Source organism: Bubalus kerabau, chromosome 6, assembly GCF_029407905.1.
Source record: "Bubalus kerabau isolate K-KA32 ecotype Philippines breed swamp buffalo chromosome 6, PCC_UOA_SB_1v2, whole genome shotgun sequence".
Taxonomy (NCBI): Eukaryota; Metazoa; Chordata; class Mammalia; order Artiodactyla; family Bovidae; genus Bubalus; species Bubalus kerabau.
The window spans coordinates 119,574,443-119,592,307 of NC_073629.1; the positions used below are offsets into that span (position 1 = coordinate 119,574,443).

The 17,865-nt window shown below is 51.4% G+C and overlaps 1 protein-coding gene across 1 annotated transcript; it reads right to left on the reverse strand.

The window, feature by feature from the left end:
- Nucleotides 1–7,360: 7,360 nt before the first annotated feature.
- On the reverse strand, nucleotides 7,361–8,299 carry LOC129656347 (olfactory receptor 6B2-like). The gene has a single exon (XM_055587043.1). The coding sequence runs from the start codon at nucleotides 8,297–8,299 to the stop codon at nucleotides 7,361–7,363; it is 939 nt and encodes a 312-aa protein (XP_055443018.1).
- Nucleotides 8,300–17,865: the final 9,566 nt, after the last annotated feature.

The following is a 17,865-nucleotide window of genomic DNA, read 5'->3' on the forward strand; positions in this document are numbered from 1 at the left end:
GACATCTTTCTTGAACACATGCTGGGGGCAGGGCCGTAGAGGCAACTGTCCTGTTCCTGATGGCGTTTGTGTTCCAGATGAGGAGGCAGAGTACCCAGAGACGTGCAAAGGTGGCAATAAAACCGAGGAAACCACGCTACATACATGGGTTGAGTGTGCACAGCCCAGAACACGGCTCCCTGGTACAATGACTATTCGAAGTGGAAGGAGTTTGAGAAGTGGCAGAGAGAGGAGGGTCATCCTGAACCACCCCACCACCATCTCCCCTGGATCAGGTCATAAGACACTCCCATGAGAGGAGCTCTTCCTGCACCCAGAGGAGAGGAGCATCCTCACTTCTGAGGACAATCAGATGCTGAGAAGGAGCCAGACAGGCCTGGCTGAGGCTCAGCACTTTCCCTGAGTAGTCCCTGAGCCTCGTGGTCCATGACTGTCCACATCACACAGCATCAGACTCTAGGCGGGGCCATTTCTTCAGATTCCCTTCCCTTGTAAAGGCTCCTGTGTTTCACCAAACTGCTATTACACACATACTTTTCTCCCTCACTTTGTCTATATCAGTTTGACTTTAGACCCAGTCAGGTACCTAAGACAACATATTAAAAAGCAGAGACATCATTTGTCAACAAAAGTCCATGTGGTCAGACCTATGGTTATTGCAGTCATCATGTACCGATGTGAGGGATGGACCATAAAAAAGCCTGAGCACTGAAGAATTGATGCTTTTGAACTGAGGAGTTGGAGAATACGCTTGAGTCCCTTGGACAGCAAGATGAAACCAGTCAATTGTAAAGGAAATTAAGCCTAAATATTCATTGAAAGAACTGATGCTGAAGCTAAGGTCCAATACTTTGGCGACCTTGTGGGAAGTGCTGACTCATTGGAAAGACTCTGATGCAGGGAAAGATAGAGGGGTGAAGGGGATGACAAAGGATGCAATGCTTGGATGGCATCACTGACTCAATAGACATGAGTTAGAACAAACTTTGGGAGATGGTGAAGGACAGGGAAGCCTGGCATGCTGAAGTCTATGGGGTCACAAAGAGTCGGACATGACTTAGCCACTGAACAACTGATCACCAGTGCGTTGGATAATTCATACTAGATTGTCTGGTTCAGTGAAAAACTGTGTTTACTTAGAAATTCAGGACAACTGGAGCTCATCCTCCTTTCCCTGCACTTAGCACAATGGCTGTGTTTTCTTTTGCAGCAAACTTTTGTTTGGGAAAATTTTAGACAAGCTGCAAAGATGGTGCAGAGGGATCCCACAGTGACGTCCCCGCCGCTCTGAGGGCACATCTCACAGCACTGGAGCTCCTCTGCTCTCTGGCTTAACCCCAGTGCCCTGCCGCCAACCAGACCCCAGCCCTGCTGGGATTTGGTCTTGTGTCCCTCTCATGGCCCTATTCCATTCCAGGGTCACACATGGTTTTCAGACAGCCTGCATTTTTGGCGTGATTGCCCCCCCACCCCTGCCTGGTCCCTGCTTGAAGTCCAAGAGCAGTAGGGAGCCTGGGGTTCTCTGCTCCGAAACAAGTTCTCCAGCAGCTGCAGAAAGAAGGCTCTCACCAGGCCAGCAAATGCAAACTCTTTTGGGTCCTTTGGGAAAACCTGAGAGGGGCAAAGGAAGATTCCCTTCCCAGGAAGGATGGATTTATGTGCCTGTGGGGGGTCTTAGAGACTTGGTCTTAGAGCAGGGTCTCCCTGACTCCACCGGCACTGGCAGCCTGCAGCCGCTTCCCCCACACCTGGGAACACCTGGACGGCACCTGAGCCAGCGTGGGGACAAGTGCCCTTGGTCTGCCCAGTCCATGTGAGGCTGCTGGTGAGGCTGGGGGTGATGTCAGAAATGGGCTCAGCACAGGGCCCACAGGTATGTAGTCGGCACAGGGCCTACAGGTGTGAGGGCCATTTCTGGAGCAGATGGGACTGCAGAGGGGAGTCCTGCACAGCCCCTGCCACAGATTGGCTGTTGTGAGGGGGCAGGCATGGCTGGTGGAGTCTCTCTCTCTCTCTCTCACACACACACAGAAAATTGCTAGCCAGGATGCAGTGTACACACCATGCTCTAGAATCACAGTAAAACAACAGACATCAACATGGAAGGTGCTGGATCCCACCTGGGGTACTCTGGTCTTCTCTGTGAGTGGCTTCTCCTGGTGTGCAATGACTCGCAGGCAAGCCAGGGGGACCAGTGTGACTGGGACTCGCTCTGGTGAGGAGCACTGCCTGGGTGGCTGGGAGGCACAGTAGTCTTGGCTTTTTCAGTTGGAGCTCAAGGACTCCAGGGCCCAATTACCCTGCCAGGCAGGCAACACTGCCCACAGGCCAATTAGTGGGTCCTCATGCCTCTGGGACCAGCTGAGGGCAGGTCTGCGTGTCCACCTTGTGGCCCCCGTTTCACTCCATACAGCTTGGTGGCCGCGTCCTGGGCCAGCCTGAGGAGCCGCTGTCCCTGAGTTGGGCCTTGGTCCCACACCTCCGTCCACAGGAGGGTGGTGGGGAGGGACAGCAGGCTGCTGTGAGGAGGGGTGCAGGCCAAAGCCAGAGGCTCAGCTGGCCATGTGCTGACCGCACAGAGTCACAGGACCGATGGGACAGGGTCAGTCCCTGGTCCTCCCAGCTCAGAACCTTCTCAGTGTCCAGTCCCAAAGGCGGGGCCTGGTAGGGAGGCTGGGCCACCACTGGGAGCCTGTGTCTCCTCTCTGGTCTCACCCAGACCCTCCTTTTCCCTCTGCTCTAACTCCACTGCCCTGGCCCCTCCCCTTTCCCCCAGCTCATGCTCTTCAGATGGCCCTGCCCCTCCTCCTGCCTCGAACTTGGGACTCCTGCTGCCTCTGGACTGTCCTTCCTGAAGTACTTTTTCCCCACACCCACCCAGGACGGTCTTGTTGTCCTCCCTGTGGGATTAGTGTCCTGGGTCCGCAGAAACAAAGTACCACAAGCTAGGAGGCTTAATACAACAGAAAATGATTCTGAAAGTCCCACATCAGGGGTGGGAGTTCCAGGCTCCTCCCACAGGCCCCAGAGGGGGGTCCTTTCTGCCTCTCCATCCTCGGCGGCTCCAGGCTCCCTGGTCCGTGGCCGCATCCCTCCCATCTCTGCCTCTGTGGTCACAAGGAGTCCTCTTCTGCTGTCTGTGTCTCCCCCTGGACAGCCCACAGGGACCTCTTCATCTCTACATCCTTCCCTGATTCCATCCTGAAGTATTCAGGTTACAATCACAGGCTCTGGGGCGCAGATAACCTTGGGGGCTGTCTCCTGGCCCCTGGGCCTGCTGGGCTTTCCCTCCTTAGCGTGAGCCCCTGAGCACCCCTCTGAGCACCCTACTTGTGTGTGTTGTGTGTTTCCCGACCCATCACAGAAGGCAAGCTGCATGGGGCTGGGTTCTTGTCTGTTTGTTCATCATCAAACGCCGGTTGTCTGACTCCTGTCTGGCACGTAGGCAGTGTTTGGGCTACACATGCGTGAATGAGTAAATGGTTGAGTCAGTTAGTTGTGACCAGAGAAGGCCATGCACTGAGGGGTTCCCAGGAGATGGAAACAGTTTCTGTCTCAGCTGCCAATGAGGGAGATAGGCTCTCAGGACTCTGTGCATGGCCTGCAGTCACCTCGGCTGAGCCGGAGCTGTGCTCTGGCTGGTGCAGCAGAAGGACGAGGGGTGGTCCAGGAGGTGCCCTACCCCCTCTGCTAAATCACATGGGGCCAAGGGGTCTGACCGAGCAGGCCAAGGGTGGACCGGACACAGACGAGCTGCTTCACACGGCGGAGGGAGATCCGGGGCTGTAACTGACCTCTGCTCCTAGGGCCGCCCTCCTCCTGCCCCTGGGATCTCCCTCCACTGACATCAGGTGCCCGCAGCTCAGTGTCTCCAGGACACACACTTCCTGCCCTTGGGACAGCTGATGGGGGATCCCTCGAGCCTCTCCCCTCTGACCTCCCACCTGCACCCAGGTGGTCCCACTGGGTCTGTTCCCTGCTCAGGCTCTGAGGGGACACTGCACACCCCACACCTGGCCGGGGTTTCACGGTCCACTCAGGCCCTGTCTCCCTCACTAGACCCTGAGGGCTGCCATGGCTGGCTGAGTCTCCCTCACCTGTTTATCTGGCATGGACTTTGGACCTGGCACAGAGGGATGACCAGAAAGGGAACCAAATGGTAGCAAATGCACGTGGCTGAAGGGACAAGTGCAGAGCAGAGATGGGCCGGGGGTCCAGGCAGCACCAGGCACCGGCTTTGAAAGCCACTCACTTGGCATCCCCGCATGCTGGTGTGAATCTGATGACTTTTTACGTGACTCCTAATGAGAGAGTGAATGACAAAGGGCCTGTCCATGTCTCTATGCGTGCAGGACCCAGGAGGGTTAAGGGGTAGAGACCTCAGGACACAGAGGCAAGGAGGAAGCCAGATCTCTGGGGCCTCCACAGAGAGGGGTGGTCCATACCGAGCAGTTGAAAAGCCCTGAGGTCGTTCGTGGTCTCCATGGCCCATCCCCTTTGCCTCCTGTTTCCACACCTGGCCCTGGTCATGTGGGTGCTCCTCAGATTATCTCTTATTGATCCCAACTGCATGACTGACCAGGGTTTGAACTCTGCAGCCGATCAGAGCCATGTGGAAAGCTGTCTGATGTTTTGAGAGCTCTGACCTCCCTTGGGCCCACATCCCAAGATTCTGACTCTGCGGTCCCCAGGTGGCAACTTGGTGACCTTGCCCCTGAAGGATGCTGCTTCTAAGATGCCGGCTCCTCTTCAGGACACCTGGTGGGCTCCCTGGAGCATGAGGCTGGGGGGTTAGGGCTCCTGGTTCCTCCCTGCAGATGGCTAGAACCTCTTGTTTGTACCTTGGAGAATTCCTTCAATAAATATTGGTGGGTTGCCCACCAGGCACCATGCAGGGCTGCCAGGGTCTCTGCACATGGCTCTCCAGTGGCCTGGGCACCTGGGTGTGTTACAGGTCAACCAGGATCACCTCGTGCGGTCAGAGAACTCATTCTCTCAGCAGTGATAGGTGAGGGTGGGGCTTATATACAGAAGAAAGAGGGGTGGAGTCTAGCTGGGACCTGAGTGGAACAGGACCTTAACATTTAAACCACAATCTACAGGCCCTGATGATTCCCAGACACACTTTGCTCTGTGGACATTGGTGCTCAGTTCACTGCCTAGTTCAAGAGCTCCATTCCCTAAAACACTGCACTTTGTTTAGGATGTGAAAACCTCAGATGACCTGATATATTTTGCTGTTTCCTGAAAGGTGCAGAGTAATTTCAAAGATGAGGAAGTCTTCCTTTGCCTAGCCATAAAATAAGGAAAAGCTAAAGGCAAAGGAGAAAAGGAAAACTATACCCATTTAAATGAAGAGTTCCAAAGAATGGCAAGGAGAGATAAGAAATCTTTCCTCAGTGATCAATGCAAAGAAATAGAGGAAAATAACAGAATGGGAAAAACTAGAGATCTCTTCAAGAAAATTAGAGATATCAAGGAAAATTTTCATGCAAAGGTGGGCAAAATAAAGGACAGAAATGGCATGGACCTAAACGAAGCAGAAGATATTAAAAAGAGGTGGCAAGAATACACAGAAGAACTATACAAAAAAGATCTTCATGACCCAGATAACCATGATGGTGTCATCACTGACCTAGAGCCAGACATCCTGAAATGGGAAGTAAAATGGGCCTAGGAAGCATCACTATGAACAAAGTTAGTGGAGGTGATGGAATTCCAGTTGAGCTATTTCAAATCCTAAAAGCTAATGCTGTGAAAGTGCTGCACTCAATATGCCAGCAAATTTGGAAAACTCAGCAGTGGCCACAGGACTGGAAAAAGTCAGTTTTCATTCCAATCCCAAAGAAGGGCAATGCCAAAGAATGTTCAAACTACTGTACACCTGCACTCATCTCACACACTAGCAAAGTAATTCTCAAAATTCTCCAAGCCAGGCCTCAACAATATGTGAACCGTGATCTTCTAGATGCTCAAGCTGAAGTTAGAAAAGGCAGAGGAACCAGAGATCAAACTGCCAAAATCTGCTGGATCATAGAAAATGCAGAGAATTTCAGAAAAAACATCTACTTCTGCTTTATTGATTACGTCAAGGCCTTTGAGTATGTAGATCACAACAAGCTGTGGAAAATTCTTCAAGAGATGGGAGTACCAGACCACCTTACCTGCCTCCTGAGTAATCTGTATGCAGGTCAAGAAGAAACAGTTAGAACTGGACATGAAACAACAGACTTGTTCCAAATCGGGAAAGGAGTATAGACATCAAGGCTGTATATTGTCACCTGCTTATTTAACTTCTGTACAGAGTACATCATGTGAAATTCCAGGCTGGATGAATCACAAGCTGGAATCAAGATTGCCGGGAGAAATATCAATATCCTCAGATATGCAGATGCCACCACCATTTTGGCACAAGGTGAAGAGGAACTAAAGAGCCTTTTGATGAAAATGAAAGAGTAGAGTGACAAAGTTGGCGTAAAGCTCAACATTAAAAAAACGAAGATCATGGCATCCAGTCCCATCACTTCATGGCAAGTTGATATGGAAACAGTGACAGACTTTACTTTCTTGAGCTCCAAAATCACTGTGGATGGGGACTGCAGCTGTGAAATTCAAAGACACTTGCTCCTTGGAAGAAATGCTATGATCAACCTACACAGTATATTAAAATGCAGAGACCTAACTTTGTCAACAAATGTCCATTTAGTCAAAGCTATGGTTTATCCAGTAGTCATGTATGGATGTGAGTGTTGGACTGTAAAGAAAGCTGAGTGCCAAAGAATTGATGCTTTTGAACCATGATGCTTGAAAAGACTCTTGAGAGTCCCTTGGACTGCAAGAAGATCCAACCAGTCCATCCTAAAGGAAATCAGTCCTGAATATTCCTTGGAAGGACTGATGCCGAAGTCATTCAGCCACCTGATGTGAAGAGCTGGCTCATTGGAAAAGATTGTGATGCTGGGAAAAATTGAAGGCAGGAGGAGAAGGTGCAACAGAGGATGAGATGGTTGGATGGCATCACTGACTCAATGGACATGAGTTTGAGCAAGCTCTGGGAGTTAGTGATGGACAGGGAAGGCTGGCGTGCTGCAGTTCATGAGTTTGCAAAGAGCTGGATGTGACTAAGAAACTGAATTGAACTGAAAATGCAGAAAATAATGGCATTATCATCCCCACAGCTATTGTATCAGCATCCATGAGCTGAAGGAGAAAAACTAATGTGAAAGTAAATTTTAAAATAAATGAAGCACTGCAATGATGCAGTGCATTTCCATGATTACTAATAAATGTCCTCAAAGAGAAGAGGTGTATTTTCAGATTCTGTTTCAGATGAACAGAATGAAAGCCCACAGCATGTCTGCTACAGTGAAGCTCGACCAAAGCCCAGGGCCATTTTCAAGGCGCCCTTGAACTCTTTGTTCCTCAGACAGTAGATCAAGGGGTTGATGATTGGGGTGAGGACAGTGTAAACAGCAGAGATGAGCTTGTTGGAGCTCCGGGAATCAATGGCCTGGGGCCGGACGTACATGAAAAGCAAGGCTGTGTAGAAGATGGTTACCACGGTGAGGTGAGAAGCGCAGGTGGAGAAGGCTCTCCAGCGGCCCGAGGCCGAGGGGATGCGCAGGACGGCCAGGGTGATGTGCCCGTAGGACAGCACAGTGGCCACGAGTGGGAACACCAGGATGAGGAAGGCCAGGACGAAGTCAACCAGCTCTGCGGTCGAGTAGTCCGTGCAAGCCAGTTTGAGGATGGGGGAGATGTCACAGAAGAAGTGGTTCAGGATGTTGGAACCACAGAACGTGGCGCTGGAGATAAAGTAGACCTTGATCACGGAGATGGTGAAGCCACTCATGAAGGAGAAGGCCACCAACTGGACACACAGCCCCGTGATCATGATGGCTTGGTAGCGCAGGGGGTGGCAGATGGCCACGTAGCGGTCGTAGGCCATGGAGGCCAGGAGCACACACTCGGTGCACACCAGGGAGCTGAAGAAGTAGAGCTGGGTCATGCAGCCCATGAAGGAGATGCGCCTCCTCTGCAGGAGGAAGCCATCCAGCATCTTGGGGATGATGTCACACACGTACCAGATCTCCAGGGAAGACATGATGCCCAGAAAGTAGTACATGGGCCTGTGGAGGGAGGGGCTGCCCCAGACGGTGAGGATGATGGCCAGGTTCTCCACCAGCACGAAGAAGTAGGTGAGCAGAAAGAGGAGGAAGAGCAGGTACTGCAGCCGGGGGGCCGTGGGGAAGCCCACCAGGATGAAGGCGCTGACATGGGTCACATTCTTCCCCGTCATCCTCCTGTGTGGGGCATCCAGGGCCACAAACAACCTTCAGGCCAGATGAGGGCCAATGGCAGCTGGGGAGAGAAAACGGAGGTCAGCCTGGGGGTGGGTTTGACCCAAGGAGTGGGCGCCTGTCTCCTCGGACAGCAGGGGAACAGAAACTGTCTCTAATTTAAGCCTGAAGCATTCACTGTGCGGGGGTCTAGGTCTCCTGTGGACTGGACACCCTGAGAGTAGGTGGGGCTCTGGAATAGCCTGCCTGTTTCCTCCCCTGGTTGATCTTCAAATCATCTGATTGCTTTTATAACCTGGACTTTCCCGAAGGAGTCTAATAACCATAAGGGATGTCCACAGTCCTTGGCTACATTGGAAGATGGTTGTCCTTCGCCTGGTTTCAGAGATGCTTTTGTAAGACGAAGGGATACCAGAGGCTGGTAAGGTTTATGGGTCTCTCTGACCAGCCAGACCCCAGACCCATGGCATCTCTTCACAGATCTGGGGGTGTGAAGAGCAGGAGGAGCCTCCCAGTTCAACAGGAGAGAGTTGTCACCTCAAGGCCCCCTTGAGATCTGGCAAAGGATGAAAAGATAAAGCCCCACAACATCAGAAACTCCCAGGGGGAGTACCAGCAAGGGGAGGTGTCAATGGGGTTCCGGAGGAGAGCAAACAGAAGGCAGAGGGGCTGGGGCAGCAGAGTGGGGGAGTCCAGAACATTCTTGAGGGGCCTGTCACCGCTGAGGGAGGAGCCACCTGCCCAGTGAGCCCATGACCAGGGTTAAGGGGGTGTGTGTGACAGGGGCATGAAGACAGAGCTCTACATGCAGTGTCTGCAGAACAGTCCAGGGGCTGCCCCGGCACACTTTATCCACCCTGCAGGTGGGTCCCCCAGAGCCAGCCTGTAGCCCACTAGGCTCCTCTGTCCATGGGATCCTCCAGGCCAGGATACTGGAGTGGGTTGCCATTTCCTTCTCCAGGGGATCTTCCCGACCCTAGCCCTTATCACATGTCAGATGTAACTCACATAAATTCCCTCTTGTAACCCTCACCATGGCCATGGGGAAACAAGGCTCACATTTGTCAGGTGAAAATCTGAGGCTCACAGTGAAAAGTTCAGGGACTCACCAAGACACACGAGTCCTCAGACGCTGAGGTCACGACTCTTCCCACGGGCGTCAACAAGAGGAACAGTGAGCCCATTTGGGCGGGCTAGAGATTCGGAATTATTAAGAAGGACTGTTAGAGCTTCGGGTTGCACTCTGACACTATTCTAACAGGCTATAAAACAGAAAGTCACAAAATAAATAGTATCATCAGAAGAAAAGGCAGGGGTTTATGCCATGGTTTTCTTATAGCTTGATTTCACAGATGAAAATGATGTGCCAAGAGCTTAGACAATTCCTAAAGGCACTCACGGGATGACCAACGTTAGAGTCTCAAGGCCTCCCCTTTCTGAGAAAGCTGACAAGACAGAAGGCCCCATGTCCCCACGATATAAACACAAGAACTGTTAGAGATGCTTCAGAGACAGCCATGGCCTCAGATGCTGTACCAGAACGAATCTCCCTCTTCTCTCAGGAGCAGAGCTTTCTCGTGGCTTATAAACTGTCACAGGGTGTGGGGATTTCCCAATTCATTTCACAAAGTGGCAAATTCCTTTCCACGAAAGGAGAACTGTGTGCCAATGACCGTGTGTGTGTGTGTGTGTGTGTGTGTGTGTGTGTGTGTGTGTTTAGTGTAGTTACAAAACTCAAACGAAAAGCAGGAGGTAGCACCCAGAAGCACATGCAGACAGCGAATGCCGCAGACAAGGAGGCGTGCCCGCGCTCAGAGCGCAAGCGGCTGCCGGGCGATCAAACGCATCAGAGTGATGACGGGAGTCCCGCTCACGCAGAAAGGCTTTGACCAAAAACGATCCAAACTTTGTATACATTTGCCATCCCCAAATAAGTGATTTATTTGCATATTAATATATAAATAATCTCTGATTCAACATAGAAAATAACCTTATGGTTACCAAAGGGGCAAGTGGGGGGTATTTTAGGAGTTTGGGATTAACAGATACATACACACTACTATATGTAACATAGAGAACCAACAAAGTCCTTCTCTGTAGCAAAGGGAACTACACTGAACATCTTGTGATAACCTATAACCAAAAAGAATCTATGGGTGACTTGCCTTCGGGCTTCCCTGGTGGCTCAGAGGGTAAAGCGTCTGCCTGCAATGCAGGAAACCCAGGTTCAATTCCTGGGTTGGGAAGATCCCCTGGACAAGGAAATAGCAACCCACTCCAGTATTCTTGCCTGGAAAGTCCCATGGATGGAGAAGCCTGGTGGGCTACAGTCCATGGGGTCGCAAAGAGTTGGACATGACTGAGCGACTTCACTCACTCTTCACTCACACCTGAAACTAACATACCATTATAAATCAACTGAACTCCAATAAAAATGTAAAAGCAAGTCAAAAATGTCAATACCTATTGCGATAGATTCTCTTAGCAATGACTTCCAATAAATCATGACTTCAGGTAAGAAAAAACATCTCTCGCTCAGCCAACAGCCTGTGACATCCCTGTGGTTAGTACCAGAATCACTCACATTGTGCTGAGACTAGGATGAAGATGGGTATTCTTTAAAACCACCAAGAAGTAAGAAAGCCGCCCTCTACTACCTACTACAAAAATGGATAAAGAAGTAGACAAAACTGTTATTATTTCCAGATAATGTGTCTTTAACCTAGAAAACCCAGATTATAATTGATTGTTGGTGTTGTTCAGTCACCCAGTTGGGTCTGACTCTTTGCGACCCCAGGGACTGTAGCACGCCAGGCCTCTGTGTCCCTCACCACCTCCTGATGTTTGCCCAAGTTCATGCATAATTGACTAAGAGATTTCCAAATGATATTAAAGCTGTAGTCATCCTATATGCTTCCCAGGTGGCACTGGTGGTACAGAACCTACCTGCCGATGAGGGAGACGCAAGAGACACAGGTTCAATCCCTGGGCTACCAGCCATTAATCATGAATATGTCCCTTGAAGATATATTGTAAAGCTGTCAATATTTCCAAGTGGATTTTAAAATTTGACTTGACTATAGTTGTGCATGCATGTGCTAAGTTGCTTCAGTTGTGTCTGACTCTGTCCGACCCCATGGACCATAGGCCCCCAGACTCCTCTGTCTATGGGATTCTCCAGGCAAGAATACTGGAGTGGGTTGCCATGCCCTTCTCCAGGGGATCTTCCCCAACCAGGGATTGAGCCCCCGTCTCTTACGTCTCCTGCATCGGCAGATGGGTTCTTTACTACTAGCACTACCAGGGCAGCTTTGATCACAGTTGAAATCTCACCAAATTTTATTTTCCTTAAAACAGAATGAAATAATCCTTAAAATCATCTTCAAGTAGGAACAGATGGGAATATCAAAGAAGGTTCAGGAAAAAGAAAGGCGAGGATGAGTGAAGAAGACTTGCTATTTTGGAGATGAGAAGATACACTGAAGTGAAAGTAACGAGAAAGGCAGTGCCAAAGATGCTCAGACCAGCGCACAGTGGCACGTACCCCACACGCAGCAAAGTGCTGCTCAGAATCCTCCAAGCCAGGCCTCAGCAGTGCGTGAACCGTGAGCTTCCAGTGTTCAAGCTGGCTTTAGAAAAGGCAGAGGAGCCAGACATCAAACTGCCAACATCCACTGGATCATCAAAAAAGGAAGAGAGTTCCAGAAAAACATCTATTTCTGCTTTATTGACTATGCCAAAGCCTTTGACTATGTGGATCACAATAAACTGTGGAAAATTCTGAAAGAGATGGGAATACCAGACCACCTGACCTGCCTCTTGAGAAACCTATATGCAGGTCAGGAAGCAACAGTTAGAACTAGACACGGAACAACAGACTGGTTCCAAATAGGAAAAGGAGTCAATCAAGGCTGTATATTGTCACCCTGCTTATTTAACTTATATGCAGAGTACATCATGAGAAATGCTGGGCTGGATGAAGCACAACTGGAATCAAGATTGCTGGGAGAAATATCAATAACCTCAGATATGCAGATGAAACCACCCTTAGGGCAGAAAGTGAAGAGGAACTCAAAAGCCTCTTGATGAAAGTGAAAGAGGAGAGTGAAAAAGTTGGCTTAAAGCTCAGCATTCAGAAAACGAAGATCATGGCATCTGGTCCCATCACTTCATGGGAAATAGATGGGGAAACAGTGCCAGATTTTATTTTGGGGGCTCCAAAATCACTGCACATGGTAATTGCAGCCATGAAATTAAAAGACACTTACTCCTTGGAAGCAAAGTTATGACCAACCTAGATAGCATATTAAAAAGCAGAGACATTACTTTGCCAACAAAGGTCCATCTAGTCAAAGCTATGGTTTTTCCAGTGGTCATGTATGGATGGGAGAGTTGGACTGTGAAGAAAGCTGAACTCCGAAGAATTGATGCTTCTGAACTGTGGTGTTGTAGAAGACTCATGAGAGTCCCTTGGACTGCAAGGAGATCCAACCAGTCCATTCTGAAGGAGATCAGTCCTGGGTGTTCATTGGAAGGACTGATGCTAAAGCTGAAACTCCAATACTTTGGCCACCTCATGCGAAGAGCTGACTCATTGGAAAAGACTCTGATGCTTGGAGGGATTGGGAGCAGGAGGAGAAGGGGATGACAGAGGATGAGATGGCTGGATGGCATCACTGACTTGATGGACGTGAGTTTGAGTGAACTCCGGGAGCTGGTGATGGACAGGGAGGCCTGGCGTGCTGCAATTCATGGGGTTGCAAAGATTCGGACACGACTGAGCAACTGAACTGAACTGAATGGTTTAATAAAAGAAATGTAAAAAATAATGAGTGCTGCCACTTAGTCAATGGGACAGTGTGAAAACAGTATGTTGTTATTCAGTTGCTCAGTCGTGTCCGACTCTGTCACCCCATGGGCTGCAGCACGCCAGGCTTCACTGTCCTTCACCATCTCCTAGAGTTTGTTCAAACTCATGTCCATTGAATTGATGATGCCATTCAACCATCTCATCCTCTGTCATCCCCTTCTCCTGCCCTCAATCTTTCCTAGCATCAGGGTCTTTTCCAAGGAGTCCCCTCTTCAACTATCTCTATCTCTAGCTCTTAGATAGAAAGTTCTAAATCAAATCTCATGGGGTATAATTAGGAAGAAAAGGGAAGATTGCTTAATGAATGATTCCAAGGTCATCTGTTAAATATTTGTTAAAAAACTAAATGAGTCTTTTCTTTATATGTAATACCAGAAAGCAGAGTTCTGATGGATAAAACATCAGTACTCAAAGGTCCACCAGCCCTGTGCTTGTCCATGGACACCGTGGAGTGGAGAGCGTGGCCCACATGTGTGGAGGCAGAAGCCACTCTTTGGACTTTGGTCGTTAATGAATAAGTCAAAGATTAAGAGTGACATTTTAAAATATCTGAGAGGTCAGATTTTGTGGTGAGGCAGAGGGAGAGCTTAACTGAAGCTGAGCGAGTCTGAGGGCCCCTCCCAGACACCGGCATGTTATCACACCCACATCTGAAAATTCTTTACACCCTCACTTTGGCCATTGTTTTGGACAATCAGAACATTGCACGGAGAAGCACAGATTTCTGGTTTCTCTTGAAAAATTAAAAGGTCTGGGGTGGGGACAGCATGGTCGGAGTTCCTGCATGCCAACACAGGCCAGACCCTCAGACAGGCTGGACCCTAGGATGGTGTGAGAACCACTCCTGCTCCCCAGGCTGCCCTCAAATTGTTCACACCCATGCCCCCTCTGTTACCTGGCTCCAGCTGTGGGTGCTGGGCTCCCACAGAGCTGAGCCACCCCCACCACTCAGTGTGTGCCCTGTCCAGTCTCCTCCTGCTTCTTCTCTCCTTTGCCGTGGACTCTGCTGAGCGGTTAGACATCTCCCTGACTCGGCATCCCTGCTGTACCACCCTCTGTCTCATCTCAACTGCTCATCTGCGCCATGGTCTTAGCCCCCATGCCCACAGGCTTCTGTCCCCACACCAGCAGTCCCACAGGTGCCTGTGACCAGCCCATCCTAATTTCCGGGCCACGATCCAGTTCTTTCTCCACCCGCCTCTCCTCCATGTGTGCTGCCTTGGTCCCAGCCATCTTCTCTCACCGTCCATGCTCAGCAAGGCCACCCACTCCCAAGTCTCTACCTGGTGAGGCCCACACCCCCATCTCTCTACCGATCCAGCCCATGTGTCCAGCCAACGACGAGAGGCCTCCACTGGCCCTGGAGTCCACACCCTCCTCCTTGTGTTCGTCATCAGGCAGCGGCACCATCATGCACCCAGCTGCCCCTGGCAGATGCCCAGCTTCAGTTCTTCTCCTCGGCGTGGCTCAGCCAAGGCTGGTCCTAGTCCTCCCACATCCTCAGCGTCTCTAGAACTGGCTCCCTTGTCTCCACTCTCTTGGGCTTCCGTCCAGCTACCCTGCATTCAGGTTTCATCACCATGCCAGAATGACAGTCCCTGAACTCTAACTGATCCTCACTCACCTTCCTGACTCCATCTGGTCCACCCTCCACAGGGGGGAGAACGGCATGTGGATCTTTCAGCCACATCCATGCAACATTCCTGGTACGAACTCTGCTTTCCCAACAGACCTGTCTTTTCCCCCCTCACCTCCTCCCCCTCCAACAACAGGAGTCCTGCCCAAGGAGCCACTTTCAGTCCCTGAGAGCCCCTTGCTGACCTCAGGTGCCCCTGCTGCCACGCTGCGGCCAGAACTCAGGCATCCATCAGGTCTCGGATGTCTTCTTCCCCGAGGGCTGGCTGGGCCCCTAGTGCTGCTCCGAGACACCCTGAAGGGGAGGCTTCAGGATCTGGGTGCAGAGGGGAGAAAGCATGCTTGCGAGACAGGGGAAGAAAAAGCTGGGTTTGGGCTGTGCTGAATCTGAGGGGCCCCCGTGTCCAGACCCCGAGAGTAGGGCCCTGATGTCCAGACCTCACGGGGTGGGGGGAAGGCAGGGGAGGGGCCAGTCCCTATCCGTCTGACACTGAGCACCCACTACTGGGAAGTTAGGATTGCAAGGCACTTGGGCTCAATCAGGAGAGAAAACAGTCTACAACTTCCGCCTTCATGAAATGCAAGTTCTAGGAGAGGCATAGAAGCAGAAAGAAAGGGACCCACGCTTGTAACTTGCAGATCAGTTGCTGAGGACGTTCCCAGGTGATGAGAAGACATAGGGCAGGTCAGGGCGTGTGGGGCTGGCGGTGCTGGGTGTGGGAGTGGGCGTTGGTGAGGAGCTGATGCGGTGAGGACTGGCTGGGCAGCTGTGTGGGGAGGACCCTACGGTGCATCTGAGAGCGGGGACGGCAGTGAGGAGACAAGCCCATTGGAGCAGAGTGGGACAGTGCAGCTGCCGGGGGCTCCACCACCGAGGTGGGGGGGTCACCCCGTGGAGGACGAGAGGGCAGGAGCAGAGGATGCCAGGGTAGCCCTCCCCCAAAATCAGGGATCCCTTCCACTGAGACTCAGGTCTCCCCTGATGGGGGCGGTGGGCAAAGCGGAAGTCTCCCACTGCACCTGCTGTGACTGCAGAAGACAGAGCAGATGCAGAGCAGCGTCCCTGTCTGATAACGTCCCTCCCTGTCCATCCCTGTAAGGACGGGAGGGGAAAAAAGCAGGGCAGGGAGGCAGGGCCCAGCGGGGGCAGGGGAGACAAAGGGCAGCCTCGAGCAGCCTGGGGTGCCAGCAGAGACAGCTGACCTCCAGTGGAGGTGTCCCCCACATTTCTAGAGCAGGGGGACATCTCCTGCGGGACAGAGTGGACGATAGGAGGAGAGCCTGGGACCCTCCATGGATACCTTCAGAGCTCAGGAGGAGGATGCTGGAGATGTGGCTGGGTGGTGGTGGGGGGAGCGTGGGAGGGAGGAAGCCCCCGTCGTGAGATCAGGGAGGGGGCCACGGGTGGCAAGGGGCCTCTCAGTCCTGGCCCTGCTCCACACACTCCCAAGACACTGGGTCCAGTGGCTGCCAGACAGGCCCCTCGACCGAGAGGAAGGGCCCCCAGGAACCTACCTAAGAGCCACAGACACTGCTGGCTTCCCCCAGCCCAGCACAGGCTGCTGTCGCCCCCTCTGCCCACGGACCCCCGAGCAGACAGTGCCCGTGTGGTCTGGCCTGTCCTGAGAGGCAGCTGGCCAGCTCTGGGGCTCTGCTGGTTTAAAGGAGGCGCCGGGAAGAAGGCTGTTGGCTTCCTCCCCATCCCTCCCTGATGCGGGGCTCCAGGGTCTAATTACCCTGCCACGGAGACGTAACTGCCCCCACACCACCAATTAGCACGGAATCTCCCAGCCTGCACCTCTGGGCCCTGCTGGTGGCATCTGCTGAGGACACAGCCCTGCTGGGCTTCAATGCTGACCCGCCCTCACCCTGTCCGGGCGTCCAGGCCTTTGACGGAGCTTTTGCCCCTGTCCACTCAGTTTCCCACCACAGAGTGCTGTCTTCACCCCAACCTCTGACACCCCTTCCTGTCACGACTGTGAAGGTGTATGACTCCTGTTTGGGGCCAGGGGGTGCTCCAGGGACAATGACCATGATCTGCTCCAGGGAGATGGACTCAATGGGGACCCTGTGCTATCTCAGGGTTCATGGATGTTATTATTCATAAAGGGGCAGGGAAATTTGAGTTTTTGGCACAAGAGAAGAACCTTTTCCCCACATACATAATCAACACACACACACCATTGTATCATTTCAGTTCAGTTGCTCAGTCGTGTCCAGCTCTTTGCAACCCCATGGACTGTATGCAGCATGCCAGACCTCCCTGTTCATCACCAGCTCCCGGAGTTTACTCAAACTCATGCCCATTGAGTCGGTGATGCCATCCAGCCATCTCATCCTCTGTTGTCCCCTTTTCCTCCTGCCCCCAATCTTTCCCAGCATCAGGGTCTTTTCAAATGAGTCAGCTCTCCACATCAGGTGGCCAAAGTATTGGAGTTTCAGCTTTAGCATCAGTCCTTCCAATGAACACCCAGGACTGATCGGACCGGTTGGATGTCCTTGCAGTCCAAGGGACTCTCAAGCGTCTTCTCCAACACCACAGTTTAAAAGCATCAATTCTTCGGTGCTCAGCTTTCTTTATAGTCCAACTCTCACATCCACACATGACTACTGGAAAAACCATAGCCTTGACTAGACAGACCTTTGTTGGCAAAGTAATGTCTCTGCTTTTTAATATGCTGTCTAGGTGGGTTATAACTTTCCTTTGAAGGAGAAAGCATCTTTTAATTTCATGGCTGCAATCACCATCTGCAGTGACTTTGGAGCCCCCAAAAATAAAATCTGCCACTGTTTCCACTGTTTTCCCATCTATCTGCCATGAAGTGATGGGACCGGATGCCATGATCTCAGTTTTCTGAATGTTGAGCTTTAAGCCAACTTTTTCACTCTCCTCTTTCACTTTCATCAAGAGGCTTTTGAGTTCTTTACTTTCTGCTGTAAGAGTGGTGTCATCTGCATATCTGAGGTTATTTATATTTCTCCCAGCAATCTTGATTCCAGCTTGTGCTTCTTCCAGCCTAGCGTTTCCCATGATGTACTCTGCATATAAGTTAAATAAGC